Source organism: Numenius arquata, chromosome 6, assembly GCF_964106895.1.
Source record: "Numenius arquata chromosome 6, bNumArq3.hap1.1, whole genome shotgun sequence".
Lineage (NCBI taxonomy): Eukaryota > Metazoa > Chordata > Aves > Charadriiformes > Scolopacidae > Numenius > Numenius arquata.
In genome coordinates, this window is record NC_133581.1 from 55509561 (window position 1) to 55525546 (window position 15986).

The 15986-nt window shown below is 41.3% G+C and overlaps 2 protein-coding genes across 2 annotated transcripts in view; one reads left to right on the forward strand and one right to left on the reverse strand.

Annotated features, from left to right (window-relative positions):
• Nucleotides 1-239: 239 nt before the first annotated feature.
• On the reverse strand, nucleotides 240-15797 carry PPP2R3C (protein phosphatase 2 regulatory subunit B''gamma). The gene is made up of 13 exons (XM_074149436.1): nucleotides 15647-15797; nucleotides 14779-14906; nucleotides 13572-13676; nucleotides 12865-12977; nucleotides 11945-12042; nucleotides 9755-9825; nucleotides 8871-9003; nucleotides 7674-7729; nucleotides 7525-7600; nucleotides 6727-6863; nucleotides 4926-5063; nucleotides 1223-1282; nucleotides 240-511 (listed from the first exon to the last, which is right to left on the reverse strand). Exons 1-13 carry the CDS (start codon nucleotides 15693-15695, stop codon nucleotides 323-325), a joined length of 1353 nt encoding a protein of 450 aa, XP_074005537.1. The 5' UTR covers nucleotides 15696-15797; the 3' UTR covers nucleotides 240-322.
• A 67-nt stretch (nucleotides 15798-15864) lies between these two features.
• Nucleotides 15865-15986, forward strand: part of PRORP (protein only RNase P catalytic subunit) — a 47204-nt gene continuing 47082 nt past the window's right edge. The window contains exon 1 of the mRNA XM_074149170.1: nucleotides 15865-15978. The gene's annotated coding sequence lies outside the window, so the exon portion shown is untranslated. The remainder of the gene's footprint in view (nucleotides 15979-15986) is intronic.

The following is a 15986-nucleotide window of genomic DNA, read 5'->3' on the forward strand; positions in this document are numbered from 1 at the left end:
GTTAGACACGTATAGAAGAAAAAGGCCTAAGCTCTTTACCTTTTACTAAAGATTTTTGTCTTTAGAAGAGAAGGTTCAAGTGTTCTTTTTAGAGGAAGCCATAGAGAATGCAGTGGGAGGCCTGGGACAGCTGAGCGGATACAGGCCAGTGCTGAAGATACCAAGAACCACATCCTTCCAGGATAAATTCACATTCCAGAATAGGGTACTCAAATAAGAACAGGACTTGGTACACAAGGAAAAAGTCCAAAGTATTTATTTTTTAAAAAATGGTGCATGGGACTGAGATATCTCTATGGATACAGCCTGCTCCTGTTCAAAGTCACGTATCGTCAACATCAGCAGCGCTGTCATTATCACTCGCCACAAGGACCTCTCTGTTCTCGTATGTCCAGAATCCATTCAGGTCAATTAGAATGCTGGTAACAGTGTCTCCTTGACTGCTATTGATTAAGTCTTGAAGGGAGATTTTGTAAGGATCCTTAGGCTTTACCATATCAAAGATTTCATCCTAAAAAAACAAACAAAAAAAAAAAAAAGTAAAAATTGGGGACACACACGCACACACACCCCCCACATTAATGAGCAGAATAATGGCTACTTTATACCATATACAGAATGATCTTTGGGTAACTAGTGCCAGCCACACCAATTGACAAAAAGAGCTGTTAAGTCCCAAACCAGTTAAGATACAAAGCACAATAATTGGCAACAGATAGGAGCAGTGTACTCAGCAACCACATTTCAAGTAAGAATTCACTTTTCTCGGGAGGCTTTGGCCTCAAAGTGGCAATGTGAAACTCAGTTCACTTGTATCACCTAAATTTATAAAGGCTCTTGTACCTTTTAAATACTAAAACTGCTAAATGTAAAGTAGTTTTAGACAGGTTTTTTTAGTCACCAGTCCCAAGCCCCTGCCCCAAGGGATGATCCTGAATCGTAAAATAGACACACCGAGTATCTTCAAGCACAAGGCACAGCAACCTGTATTTAATAGGTACTTGGTCTGTTAGTAAGGAAAGTACTAGAACAGCGCGTACCACATTTCTTACAGGCAACTGCTGAACAGAAAACATGTTCAAACCTACGAGTAGGACAAGTCAGATACCTCTACTACTCTGCAAGTAAATACACAGCAACCTAGAAACTACAATATAACATAAGTAAACTATACAAGGCTTATTCCAGTATTTCACGCAGTACTCCATTCAGCAAAACTAACCTTGACATCCTGAAAAGATACTGGTTCTTGGCCATGGATTTTCATTTGTTCCTGAATGGCCTAGAAACAAAAGAACAGTTAGGAACAGGTAGTGCAGTATTATACTGACACTGTATGAACATTTTTAATGCTTCTGCATTTTAAGTTGTATTGCCCCGTGACAAAGCATTCGTGGTACAGCTTGCAGGCAATTCTCCTCCACAAGTGAGGTGGGTGAGTTAAGGCATAACCGGCGGTACGCATCTCTATGTTCACAGCTCTTAGTCAGTATGACAGGAATCCAACTTTCATTATGACCAGCGTTTGAGCACACAGCACATGGGATGGATATGCAGACACTCGAACATTACCGCTCAGCACTCAAAGCTTAGGACAGTAATACATGCGAACCAGAAGATTCCGTTTCCTGACAGATTGTGAAATACAGACTAGGGAAAGAGAGAAGGGAGAAGACTGACTAGCAGACACACAAAGCAGTGTGAATACTCACACTTTCAATTACTTTGAAAATGGAACCTGTATTCTGGTTGGTCAAATAATAATAATAATAATGTGAGGGAGACAATGTGTTTGTCTATTTGAGCATTTGTCCATGCATGGAAGCGTTCTCCTTGTTCACGCTGTAAATGGGCATTTCTCGTTTTGAGCAAAACAGTATTCCCTACTGTTAGTTCTTTTAACGTGGTACTATTTAAACAGCTCCATCACCAAACCTCTGCCTGAAAATAACAGCTATGAACAAAATGTATTGTTTCACTAGCACAAGCAGCAGAGCCTCGTCAGCACAGCTGTATCAGCAAAGCCTGGGTAGGTGCAGACCCACCCACACGTACGCTAGCAGAAAAGCAATTATTCACAGAGTCAAAAAGGACTGTTCTGATTTCAAGGAAAACTAAGAACATTCCATTTCCAGAAGCTTACAGGAGGGACACATTCTGGAGTATGATCAAGCATCTGCTGTAGTCGAGGAATCTTTTCAATAACTAAGCCATAGAGTAAGCAGGTAACTGGAGACACGCGCAGTAACAGTTAGAATCACAGAATTGTCCAGGTTGGAAGGGACCTTTAAGATCGTCTAGTCCAACCATCAACCTAACTCCGACAAAAACAAAAAACCACATCTCTAAACCATGTCACTAAGCACTATGTCAACCCGTCTTTTAAATACCTCCAGGGATGGTGCCTCAACCACTTCCCTGGGCAGCCCATTCCAATACTTAATAATGCTTTCAGTGTAAAAATTTGTCCTAATATCCAATCTGAACCTCCCCTGGCGCAACTTGAGGCCATTTCCTCTTGTCCTGTCACCTGTGACTTGGGAGAAGAGACCAACCCCCACCTCTCTACAACCTCCTTTCAGGTAGTTGCAGAGAGGGGTAAGGTCTCCCCTCAGCCTTCTTTTCTCCAGACTAAACAACCCCAGCTCCCTCAGCCGCTCCTCATAAGACTTACTCTCCAGACCCTTCACCAGCTTCGTTGCCCTTCTCTGGACCTGCTCCAGCACGTCAATGCCTTTGAGGTGTCACCTAATGGCAGTTATGGCACAGTAGCTTATGCAGAATTACCTTGGTTAAATTGCTTCCATATTAGAATCACTGATGTACTATGACAACACTAAAATTCATGTTTTTGTAAAATGTGAAACTGTAAATCACCACCCTTTAATAAAATCAGAGTCAGAGACAGTTGATACGGCCCATGGCCTCCCTGAATCCTTCTGCCATGTGAGCAGAAGTGCAGAAAGTGGTGGGAATGGTGAGCTGTAAAAGCAGGGAGAGCAGACGAGTCATTGCTTAGTTGTTTTAGGATCCTTAGTATTGCCAGATCGTGGCCCGACAGTTGCCCCACACAGCTACAACTCCTAAACAAAGTTCATTATGATGTTCAAAAGGCACAAGAAGTTGAAAAAGAATCTGCAGGGTGCCCTTGCAGTGACAAAAGCAGATAAATACTGGGCTGCCTCAGTACAGGCATAGCCAGCAGGTTTGGGGAGGTGATTATTCTTCCTGACTCAACATTTGGAGACAGTACTCCAGATGCAGCCTGACAGCTTTGGTATCCTCTTTATCAGACACTGAAAAACCAGTGGGAATCCACTAGAGGGCTATCAGGACGCCTGGGGAGGTAAAGTCCAGCACAGCTGAGGGGAGAGGCTGGAGAGGGGGATCGGTTCCCCTGGAGAAGAGAAGGCTGGGGTGGTGGGGGAAATTCAATGACCATCTTCAGCTACCCAGCAGGTGGTCAGAGACAACACAGTGAGACTCTTCTTGGAGACACACAGTGAAGGGCGAGAGGCAGTGGACACCGGCTGCAGCAAGAGGCATTCCAATTAGACAAAGATGGGAGAAAGGGTGAGGGGAGAAAAGCCTTCTCAGGGTAGTAAGAGAGCAGAACATGTTGCCCAAAGAGGCCATAGAGCCTCCCTCCTTGGAGATACCCAAAACTCGCCTGGGCAAAGCCCTGAGCAACTTGACCTAACCATGCTCTGAACAGGTGACTTCCAAAGGCCTATTCCACACTAAATTATTTGATGTTTTCAAGGAACTAAAAGAAAAAAAAAAAAAAGTTGTAGGGTTTTTTATGGGGGGTTGCTTTTTTTTAAAAAAAGCCTTTCCATTTTAGAAAAGGTCTTCCAGATAGGTCTTATTTTTACAAAATGATATGGCTGTAGTCACTATCAAAGCTGATGTTCAACTGGAAACATGCTACAATATAGAAATAATGTGGATATAAGATTATGCCTTGAGCAGGCCTGAATGAGCTGAATGAGCTGAATGAACTATATACCTTGCTCATCATACCTTGAGCATATGGCTAAGTACAATGACACTGTTTATTTTGGCAGTTATAATGCAAAGATCCACATGAAGAAAATCAAAGTGCTTGTCCCTTGTCTGAATAGATATCACTGAAGGGACCTTGTCCATGAAAAAAGCATCCTGCATAACTCAGCCTAAACCATCCATAGCAAAAATACTCTTTTCCTGCATGGCATTTCCCTTCCCAAGGCACCTCAGGTATCTATTAAAAAAAATAAGACAAAACAACAAAACATCTGCCTCCCCCTAAACCAAAACCACCACAAACCAGAAGAAAAACAAAAAACCCATTCACACGCAAAGCACAATTTGGAGGAAGACTTTACAAGCCTTATGTTAATTTTAATAGCAACTAAAAAAAAATTAAGCTTATTTTAAATCTATTCTGGGAGCAACAATTAAAAATATAGAATATGAAAAATGCAAGAAGCTTTTTGCAATCAATACACTGAATGAAAAATCCCACGGCTGTACAGGCCCATCACTGCATTTCATTATTTTCATTTCTTCTACTGAATTTCAGGATTGCAGTGGAAATTAAAACCATGGGCAATAACCAATTAGAACCATCATGAAGATTTTAATAGGTAATCATTAGGCAATTTTAAGACAATTTCAATTTAAAAGAAAAAAAATCAATAGAAAATGTTTTTCCTAAACAAAACAGTTAATTTCAACTGCAGATAAAATACTAAAAATACCTTTTGAATTCTTTCCAAGTTTTGGAATATTTTTTTAGTATTTTAAATCTTCTTAGAAGTAGTTACTAGCCTCCCAGTGGGTACTGGCAATTTAAAGTGATTTCCTGCAGATCTGCATGCAGAAGCACACAGGCTATAACACTATAAACACAGAAAATGGCCTACCTGTATAAAGAGACTTACCCTAAAGAAATAATTAAGGGAAAAGACATTCAGGTATCCTTTGTTCTCTATATCAAGCAGTTTGAAAATATATTGCAGAGCTGCAGGCTCCTTTCTGTTTTCTAATGCAAGCACAAAGTCCAGGTAGGTTTTATAGTCCTAAAAGTAGATACAATCATGTTTATTACAGTCTTCTTTCTAAATTGATTTTGCAAGCAGGAACTTTATAATTGGCAGCTATTTCATTGTAGGGGATCAGTCTATTTTCTGAAAAAGACAACATGAAATAGAAAATGGCTGCTACCACCAACATGAACAGAAAAGTTAGTTTTTAATAACTGCTGAGGATAGGAAATCCTGTCATTTTAGAGGTAAAACAGGATTCCAAGCATAAATCCAAAAGACGAGATATATACTTTTAAACAATGTTTAATACATCTTTAGACTGCTGAACATATGCAACTAATGAAGAAAAGCCATATAAAAGGTTCTCATTACCACAAATTAAATGTCCAGTGGCAGTAAGCCTACTGGTACCAAATGGTGAACTATATGGCCAATTAAAGTATGTAAGCCTTAGACCAGACTAGGTAGTTTGATAAATCATGTGGTAGAAGCATTAGTAGACCTCAAAAATATGTATTATGCTTCTCTTTTCCGTTAGTACTGATTATTAGTTTCCCAATCAAGATATAGTTGTGACAAGGACAGAAATCCTTCAGTCATGTGTACATAATAACCATGTCGACCTTAAACTCCAGGGAGTTGTGCTGCCTTTCAGAGGGACCTTGACGGGCTGGAAAAACGGGCCGACGGGAGCATTGTCCAAGTCCAACAGAGGGGATACAAACTCCTGCATCTGGGTTAGACTAAGGCCATGCACCAGCACGTGCTGGAAGCTGACTACTCAGAAAGCAGCTTTGCACAGACAGACCCAGGAGTCCTGACGGGCAACAAAACTGACCACGTGCCAGGCAGGGGCCCTTGCAGGAAAGGCGGGAGCATCCCGAGCTGCATGAGGAGGAGCTTTGCTAGCAAGTGGAGGAAGCTGATCCTTCTCCTCTACTCAGCATGCACACCTGAGTACTGGGTCCTGTCTGGTCCAACCCAATACCAAAGAGAGATGGACCCACTGCAGCAAGTTCAAAAAAGGGCAATTAAGAGGATCTCTCCCAACGTCAATGATTCTGTGATTCTATAAAAAACTGCTGATGCGGCAGAAGACTGTATACTGCATTTGCAATTTATCACTTTTAGAGTTCAGTCATCTGAATGCAGACAAGAGGAGCAATACATTAAGTAAAGCTTTCAAAATAAATATAAGTTCTTATTTTAACTCTAACTTATTTAGACTTCCCATTTTTCACAGCTATGGAAAGCTTGCAACAAAAACCACTGTTGACTTAATGAAGAAGTGGATATGTTAGCTAACTTGCTCTACTCAAGTGGCAAGTGGCCCACTTGCCTTTGGTTGTCTTTAAAGAATTACATGTAACTAAAAAGCCTTGCTACATCTATACGTTTTTTCAACACGCACTTTACATTATTGAATCTACAAGAAGCTTTATCCTAGGCTGCTCGGATTTTGTATCACCTCTGCTTTTCAAAACAAGCAACTTGTCTTTAAGCCACACTGCAATCACTTTGCTGTTAAGAAAACTAATTTTCTAATCTGCTGCATGGTCATTTGTGTGCACAATGATGAACAAAAGTTACTTCACCTCAAGCTACTCTTTATTTTAAAGATACTGATTATGAGACATTTCCCGTCTCAATAAGCCAAAGTTTTTATATTGTGAACAAAGTGAAAATATGTGATTACCATTTCACCATCATAAGTTAAGCACTCCTGAAAGACACGGTCCAAAAATATGTTTGTCAGAGTCCCTGTTCCATACCGCGACAGTTCTTCTTTGCTGAGCATGCCATTGTGATCTTTATCAAGGTTTAAGTACTGGCCTGGGGGGGGAGATATAGATGGCAAAACATAACATACCAGTATCAGCGAAGAACTGTTTCAACAGAGAAAGAAAATTCAGCACTTTTAAAACATTTATTTAATTTTCATTATAAAGTTAATGCAGTTAAGTGGGAATACGCTAGATCCAAAATAATACGTATACAGCATCATAAATGAACACAGCACATGGTCGGGGGGAAGCAGGATTCCCATAATGAGGTGTTATTAGTTCTACTCTAAGGTAATGGCTCAAAAGTAAAGGCTGTGTATACAGAGAAAAGAGCAGAAGGCTAAGGGCATATTATTTTAAAAGGATCTGCTATAAGCATGAAAAAAAGAGGTAAAGGTCATGCAAAAGCATGAATAGAACAGTCAGAAGAGAAGGTTACAGAGGAATCTTGTACCTTGTGCAACAAGCACAAAATGACAGAGGATAAAACCGTGGTATAGAGCAACAGTGGAGAACTGAAACTGTAAAGAAAGTCAGGAAGATACACTGAAAGGATGGCTGGAGTTGAAAAGACAAGTTATCAGGAGGTTTTAAAGAGACAAAACCAGAGGAAAAATAACACTAAGAATGTGACTGAGTCATACAAGGCAGAGAAGAGAGGGAAAAGGGGTGGGGATGGGGGGGAAGCATTCACATATAAAGGAACCTACCATAAACTCTTAATGCAGAAGGAGCAGAAAACCAATTTGTTTCCTGACTTTCCTTAGAAAGTTCTTCATCCCTTAACTAAGTGAAACATGAAGTTAGAATTCAGAAAGAGTAAATTAAAATACAATAGTATATACTAAGAGATCTTTACCTCCAATAAGTCATCCAGGAAGCTGCAAGCTAAAATATCCTGTATCTTTATCTTCCCTGCAGCAAGAAAAGGAAAACACATTTTAACAGTTGCCCAGCCAACATGCCCATTTGACTGTTCTCATCTAGGGGGTTATACTTAAGAAAGAAGTATTCTGAGCAGAATAAAAAATGTATTTTTAAAAAAACAAAACCAAGGCTGAAATTTAAGAGATGAAATTAAAATAGCTTTTAAAACAACTGAATAAAACTAGCCTGATATTGGCAGGAGTTATCCTGAAGCCTTAAAAGCCAGAAAACTAAATTAAATATAATGCAAGTGTTCAACATCAACTCCAAATGTAATATAAAAAAATGCAAAGAAAGCACACATTTGTTGGAATAATAGTCTCTTAAGTGATGTGATATTTTTACACCTTCAGAGACTACAGATGTGACACAAAGCTAAAGTGTCAGAACACACTTCTGCTGGTGTAGCTTTGACTTGTGCGCAGACACTGCACAAACAGCTGTGCAAAATAATGGCTTTTTAACTTCACACACCCCCTCTCCATGTGTTTGCAACTACCTCTGCCAGAGGCTACTGCTCACACAATTCTGACGACTTCGAGTGGCACAGCTAGATCTTGAGAACACATGCAATTTGTGACTTAAATCAAGGGCGTATGAAAAAGCAAACTGTGGTCCCAGGGAGCTACATCTGTAATAAGGATTAGCAGCCATAACTGCAAACCTTTTCTAATGAGTTTACATGGTGCACGCAAATTTAATCCCAGAAACAGCACATCCACATCACAATAAGCATTCTTCAGCATTTCCATCCCTGTGGATGCTCTGCCAAGCAGTTCTGTTGTTAGTTACTGTGTTTTCTATTCATCCTAAACACTTACAAAATTAGCTACTGCTAATGGTGCGTTATGATGAAATAATACCTTATCTGTCAGTTTCTATGAGATAACTCTATAGTACCACAACCGATGGGCATCTCATATAAATTCATTAGCTGTAGAAGTAAATTATTAGACCCACATTAATCTCCACTGAAGACTGTGAGTCTTTATCTTCAAATACAAGATAGCTGAACAAAAGCCTACAAAGACAACTACGTATTACTTTGAAAACACAAGTAGCTTCAGTGGAAACGTTTTAAAAGTGAAAATACTCCCATATGTTAAGAATTTTGAAAACATGGATCTACCTGTTCTGAGAGGATCCAGAAAGAAGAAGAACTTTCTAACTGCTGTGCAGACATAGAAGGAGTAAAAAGATTTTTCTAAACCATCCAGTTGAGGCAAAGTAGGGATGAGCTCCAAAATATAGTTTTCTAAGTCCTGCAGAATTAAGAAAGAAAAGAAAACAAGCTTTAAACACTACTATTGTTGCATGTTTGCTATATTCCACCCTGACTTTCAAGTATATTTTGTTAAAAAGACAATCCTGCAACAATGCAGGAAAGACCATGAAAGCAGGCAAAAAAGCTTTTATGTCCGAGCAAGAAATCCTAATTCACATACACGCACATGTGATGCCATGACTGAGGCGGTCTGCAAATAAGCAGAATGTTAACAAAGGAGATGATATACATGTAAATATAAATGCATTCAACTGTACCTCTTTCAAATACCAATGCATAACTCCTAATCAGATTATCCTATTGAGGAATACTCTTTAATAGATTTTTTTTTTTTTTAAATACAGTAGTAACTAGAACCTTCTTATTTATTTTATAATATTAACAACTGTTAGAACAGGAGAGTGATTCACTGAGGCCCACTCTAGCCATCCTTTTTTTGTGATTTCTACTATATCCTACTAAATCTAGTGAAGTGCTAATGACATGAAACCTTGGTATCTACAATTTATTTTTCAGCTAATTACCCACATGTTAAAAAAGGTTAGCAGCACTCTCAGCACCAAATCTCTAGAATATGGAGACAACTATTTATCCAAACAAATGTGCCCACTCCAAATCTAGATTACGAAATCTAGATTACGATATAAGACTGACAGAAAATTAGAGCCTTTCTGATGCTCTGTCATTTGAGTAAAGGCAGACATTAGGTTAATCAAGAATTTACTTACTGATTCTCTGAGGTAGCCCTGTCCTGCCACATCATATAAACTGAGACCTATTCTTGTCTGATGAAGCCATACTGTAAAACAGAAACCAAAATTACAATGCAAGAAACCTAGGGGGTTTTTGAGGCCTCACCAAAACTCGAAGTTATCTGAAAGGCCACAAGGCACTGTTGGATGTTAAGTGTCTCTGTTTTCCCATTTTTCTGAGATTTAAGCAAAGCCATGGTACGTACCAGCCCTGCTTAGAAATGCCATTTCAATCTCAAAGTTGGTAAGAGTCACTGACGCTATGTATGGTAGGCTGTGGCCAAGACTGCCTTATAATAACCAGATGTGAGAAACGGCTGAGCAGACACCACATTTTATCTGGTACACGGAATCACATGGATTGGTTCTCTCTCACTGACCTAGATACATGTAGCAGCGCATTTTCCCTGCATTACAAACAGCTGTACGATGTCATACACAGACTACTTGTCAGATTGCTGCAGCCCCTTGTGCAGCATGAGATGCTGCAGCTACAGCCAAAGGTCCTGCCCTCACTTCTGAGTTACAACAGGAGAATTAGAATAGCACCAGCGTCTATTTTTGCAATGAGAAGGCGCATTAATCAGACAGTCTATGGGACAATCCGCTTGAGGCCGTTGTTAAAACACAGTAACAGAGATGGAGTACAGATTAGGCATAAAAACAATTATTCACACACTCCATGTTAAATTTAACTTCCATTTTACGAAGAGACAGTTTAAAAGTTCCTCTTACAAAATACAAGCTGCGTTTCACACCAACATTTGTCTCTTTAAGGTAAGTGCTTGTCAGAGTGGTCTCAGGGATGACAGAGGTTACAGAGTGAGGCTGTTTCTTTATTGGCTGGAGCTTAAAAGGTAAGTGCATCATGCACCTTGAGGTGACTCAAGACACTTTTACTAGGCTTGACTTGTTTGGACAAGGCCAACAGACTTGACCACCTTTCCTACTGACGGGGAGAGTGTTACTGGCGGCAGGTGGTGCTTTGGGAAATGCTTCACCATTATTCAATTGACTTCACCATTCCCTCATTCCCTCCCAAAAGGGCTGCGTAGATCATTAAGAAAGAGGAAGAAAGGCTGTAACCCATGGACTGTGGGAAATTCTCCAGCTGGAGGCAGGAAGGAGAAAGACAGAATGCTACATGTTCAGCACAAGAATGTGAATACATGCAGCTATTCCTAAAAATGTAATAAGCATATAAAAGACAAACCCCAAAAGCTCATTGAGTTCAGCTCGTTAGAGAACACCATCAGGCACCCAAGGCAGAGCAGTTTAAGATGTTTTAAGCTGAGGGTGATATGGCATCTTCCCGGCTGCAGCGCCGCTCTGGAAGCTGACGCTCTGCTGCATGAGCGTCAGCAAAACAAGGTGAAATGCGGGACTGCGCTGCCCCAACTTGGATCAGCTCAAGCAGCTGCAGAGCAAATCTCTTCATCATCTGGTTCTTTCCTCTCCTTTCAGTGTCATACTGAAGGACATTTAGCAGTAAATACAGATGGAAATCACTAATTCCAACCTAAAGTATTAACTGAAATTCCTACAGGAATTTAAGTCTTCTCTTCCTTTAATACCTGGCCTGGTCTTTAGCCCTCATACAGAATGCTGTACAACAGACAATAGAAATGATCTCAGCTACTGCACAGACAGGCTACCGGACTAACTTTATTAGGCAATTCCAATGCTGTGAACCAGCAAAACCAAGGATTCTTACTCAACTGACTACAGAGGGACTTGCAAACAAACAGTGCAATGGGACCTTACGTTGGCCAGAGTCTGAAAACGAAATCTGACTGAGATGTGACAGGCCAAAAGGCTTCCTGTCTCTAAATTTGGTGGGGATTTTTGTTAGCCTGCATGTGGCTGGTTTGTTTGGGTTTTTTGGAGGGTTTTGGTTTGGTTTTGCGTTGTTTTTTTTTTTTTAGGACAAAAGGTATCACCATAAATACAAAAGACTTAAAATTTCTGGGTGAAGCAAATGAAATAAAGACCTCTGAAAGAATCTCTGTTGTGTCCATCTGTGTAGGCCTTTTTGAAATGCATACAATTTTCACAGACTTCTTCACAAGAAGCATCCTGCAGCTCTGGGGTTTGCTGTTTGTTGCAAATGGGCCCGTTATTCCCATCACTCTGCACATCATTAACACAGAAGAAGCATCAACTAACCTTTTCGCATGACATAATTGAAAAACTGCATGATAGATATCCTTCCATAAGGATCATTATGGAGTAATTTAGCAAAGATCTTGGCTGTGAAGAACTGCCTGTAAAACATAAACACAAAACTACTTCTATGCATCTGATTGCACTGCACTGACAGATCCAGTTACAGTATCCAAAACCTACAGACAATGTAAAATACTGTTTTAACAATACAGAATGTGTTCAAAGACATTAATTTGCTACACCACACCCATCAAGTGGGGTCCCACCGAGTAACAACAGTAAACTCAACCAAAAGCATCTGCCTCTGCTGCTCATGAGACTCTTCAGTGACGTGGGAGTTTTAAGAGCTTTCATTCAATTTAATTTCTCTTTAGTACAATATATTCCATAGCTTCCAGTCTTCTACAACGATAAGCACATAAAAGGAACTGCCAGTACTGAAAACTAATCTGCTTCTGCCCAAAACTCAATCACAAAGCTACATGCACAACAGCAGTCTCCAACAGGAGCATACAGAAGGAATATTCACTGTGTGCTGTATGTACGTAGAACACCTGGGACAAAATTTTCCATCAGAAGATATTAGGGAAGATTGGGCAATATCACCAGAGACAAGATTTCCTCTTCAAATACAAAACGTGCTGTTTACCGGCCACTCACATCTAAAAATGCTCATGCTGATGAGAATTACCTCTTCAAAAGGATGTAGTACCCCTCTTGCAGACATCTCTATCAGAAGTTCCCTCAGAGATGGAGCGCAATACACCTTTGCAGGGATGCAAAGCAACTAACTCATCAAGAACTACATGAACATGATTTTATCTCACCGTTAAACTGGTTCCATCTATTTTAGCAACTGAAAGTTACAGCAGCACTTAGGTTTAGCCAAAGTAAGTTTATGCAAGAGAACAAAGCCTTACTTGCATTTAGGTCCAGCTTTTTCACCAACTTTCAAGAAGTTCTCGTAGTTGATCATTGCTTCTTCCCCAATCATTGGTGATGTCTGATGTTTGTCCAGTAGAAACCATAGATTCTTAGAAGACATTTATATTTGGTTAAGAAAATCTCTCCAGAGATGTAAATGTGCTTAAGACGGAGCATATAAGAAACGCAGCAAAAATGTGGTTCTGCCACAGGGTGATCTCAGTTACTCAGTACATACTGTCAGTTCAGCCAGAAAAGCAAACAAGCAATACTTCCACTGCTCTAAACTGGTGTTAAACACACACACACACTCTCTCTCACTATGATTTCTAGGGTCATATCTTTTTTGTCTTTGCACTGCACTAAACTCAGCCATCTTTAGAGTCTCTCTCAGTGATACGTAAACAGAACTTCTTTCTTCTTCTGGGCCAACTACAGCAATTGTTGGAATATGCTGGAAAACCAGAAGTCCTCATATACTTCATAATGAGGAAGCTTTACACTGACATTATCAGCCCAAGACTATGCAACACTTCAGCTTTAGCTAGTATGTCACAACCAGGCAACACGCCCAAATACAAAGCTGCCCAAATACAAAGCACCTTATCACAAGATAAGGACAGACAGGAGATAATCAAACTCTGCAGAAAGGGGAAGTCTTGTCTGAAGTCATTAGTGCGACATAGAGAAAGTATTTTCTTACCTGCAGCTCTTCATTATCCAACAGCTCTCTACTTTTTCTTTGCAGAAAGACTGCTCTAGATTCTTCTCTTAATTTCTGAAGCAAGACTTCATCTTCAGCTGGGAGCTAGAAACATTGTGGTGTTTAAATTTTCTGTACATTGTGGTACCATTCAAAAACTACACATTTAGCAAGTACTCTTAAGTAGTCCTGACTCACACACTCTGATGAAGCCGTTTACTTGACAGAAAATAATGACCTATCTACCAGAATGTTGTACAGTACCTGCTGCTTCTACAGGGATATCACTTGCATGCTGTCTCAAACTATTTCAATATTGAAATATTTATTTAAAGCAGGACATCTTTAACATGAGAGACAGAGACCTATCTCATACCTGATAACCCATCCAGTGTAAGCACTTTCCCACAGCTGCAAGACAAGAGGGCTCACACATAAACGACATTTACTGCTGTGTTTGTGTGAACGTCCACTAGACTTATTCTGGCCAACAAAACAGATAGAAGAACACTCAGTATGAAAGTTCTGCCAATGTTTACCTGCAAAACTGCACAGCACTACCAGAACTTGGATGGTTGCATAGGTATTCATCAACTGAAGCACAGCTACTTGAAAACTTAATTGGCAGAAACTCGTGATCCTAAGGAATATGGGACCATGCACAGTTAGACAGCAGCTGAGTGGTCAAGTTGACAAGGGCCAGCAATATCAAGATGTCTAACTCCCCCAGCTCAATCTGAATCATCTCACACATAAGTTGCTGGATCAAGCATTTCTGCTGGATGATGCAAGCAACAGACCTATCCTTAGTCTGCAAGACTAATGACCCACCATTTTCATAAAGTAGCATCCCATTGTGTCTAAACAGAAACAGGAAGATACGTACATACAACACCAGTATGTCAAAATTTAGTTAAAACGGGAAGTTTCTCTGAAAGAGAAAGAGGACTTCCTATCTTTAGTAAACAGCCAAGCCCACTGCCTGATTAGCAAACTATTTCATGGCCTTTGATGAGGTGCTTAGTAATTATTTGAAACTCTAAAAATCCACAATTGTACAAAACAAAAAAATATGCTTAGCAATCCTCATAATTCAGATTTCAATGTACTTAAGCTTCTGAAGCTGAAGTGTCCCTTTGAATAAGCACAACTGTCTTTACAACACAGAGTAGCCTCTTTCTGAAGTCTATCTGGATACCTCACTTACCCTGTAGTAAAATCGTGGTATGTTTGTATATGACGTATTGTCACTTTTTCTTCCTCCTTTCCATTCCATGTAATAATTTGTGAACAATTCCATTTCTTCATCTTTTAGCTCTTGTTCACTCTTTTTGGCTGATTAACACAGAAAAGAATTTTCTTGTTGTAGTCCAGAGTTTTAATTTAATGAGGAGCTTGAAAATAGGAGTTAACACTGAGGCTTATACAAGTGTGCCATTCAGTTACACAAATATTAAGTGGAAATGAATGGAGTACAGGCCTATCATGTAAATTATATAACAGATACATCGAATATGTCACACGTATGTTCTATTTGAGGATCTACAAAGCATCTCTTCCAGTAACCGCACACACCTGATTCTCCATGGGGTATGTGACTGTAACAGCCACATGCTTATGCCTGACAAAGCAGCAGCCTTCTTGTTTTACAGTGGTAGCATCGTTTAAGCTACTGCTTACTGCAAGCAGCGGCACAAAAACCACCTTCCGCGCGGTGACGTTATTTAAGGGTATCACTATATGCCCGCACGAGCTCTCTGGGGGCTCCCTTACAAGTAAGAGAGTTCGCAGCCAAAGCTCTCACAAGGGTACGTGCTACAGCCCAGCCGGCCTCCACAGCACCACACGGCCCCCCAGCCGCGCCCCAACCTGCCACTAACACCTATAAGGGCGCCTGTTTCTCCACAGAACGAGTCCGAGGCCTGCCGGGCCCCCACGGCGGCCTGCACACCGAAACGGCGGCCCTCGCCTCTCCCCGCCCCGCGCCCGCCAGACCTGACCCCTCCATCCCCTTGTCACGGCGGGCACCCCCAGGGGCACCTCCCTGCCCGCCGCCCCGGGCCCGGGGCACTCACGGGCGCGGCGGGCGGCCAGGCGGTCCCGCAGGCTCCGCTTCCAGTCCATGGCCGCCGCGCAGGCGCACTGCACTGCCCGACGCGCCGGACCCCCGGAGCGCCGTGCCCGCAACCGACATGGCGGAGCACCCGCCTCCCATCGGTTCACGCCTCACGTGACGGCCAGCCCGGTGAGAGGCGATTGGCTGCAGCCTCGGGCTCGGGCCTGGCAGCGCTTCCGCGCCAGGGGGAGGCGAGCGTCCCGCCCGCCTTGCGGCTGCCGCTGCTGTTAGCGACTCCCTGCCGGCGCCTCCCAGCGCCGAGGTGCCCATGGCCGCCGCGCACCGAGAGAGGTAGGCTC

What these genes read in the sequence shown, in the direction of transcription:
- PPP2R3C (XM_074149436.1), bottom strand. Translation starts at nt 15,695, where the DNA reads ATGGACTGGAAGCGGAGCCTGCGGGACCGCCTGGCCGCCCGCCGCGCC. An exon ending in TACCACGATTTTACTACAGG is followed by an intron (nt 13,677 to 14,778) that starts GTAAGTGAGGTA and finishes CAATGTTTCTAG; the next exon opens with CTCCCAGCTGAAGATGAAGT. An exon ending in TCTGGATCCTCTCAGAACAG is followed by an intron (nt 7,730 to 8,870) that starts GTAGATCCATGT and finishes TTCTTGCTGCAG; the next exon opens with GGAAGATAAAGATACAGGAT.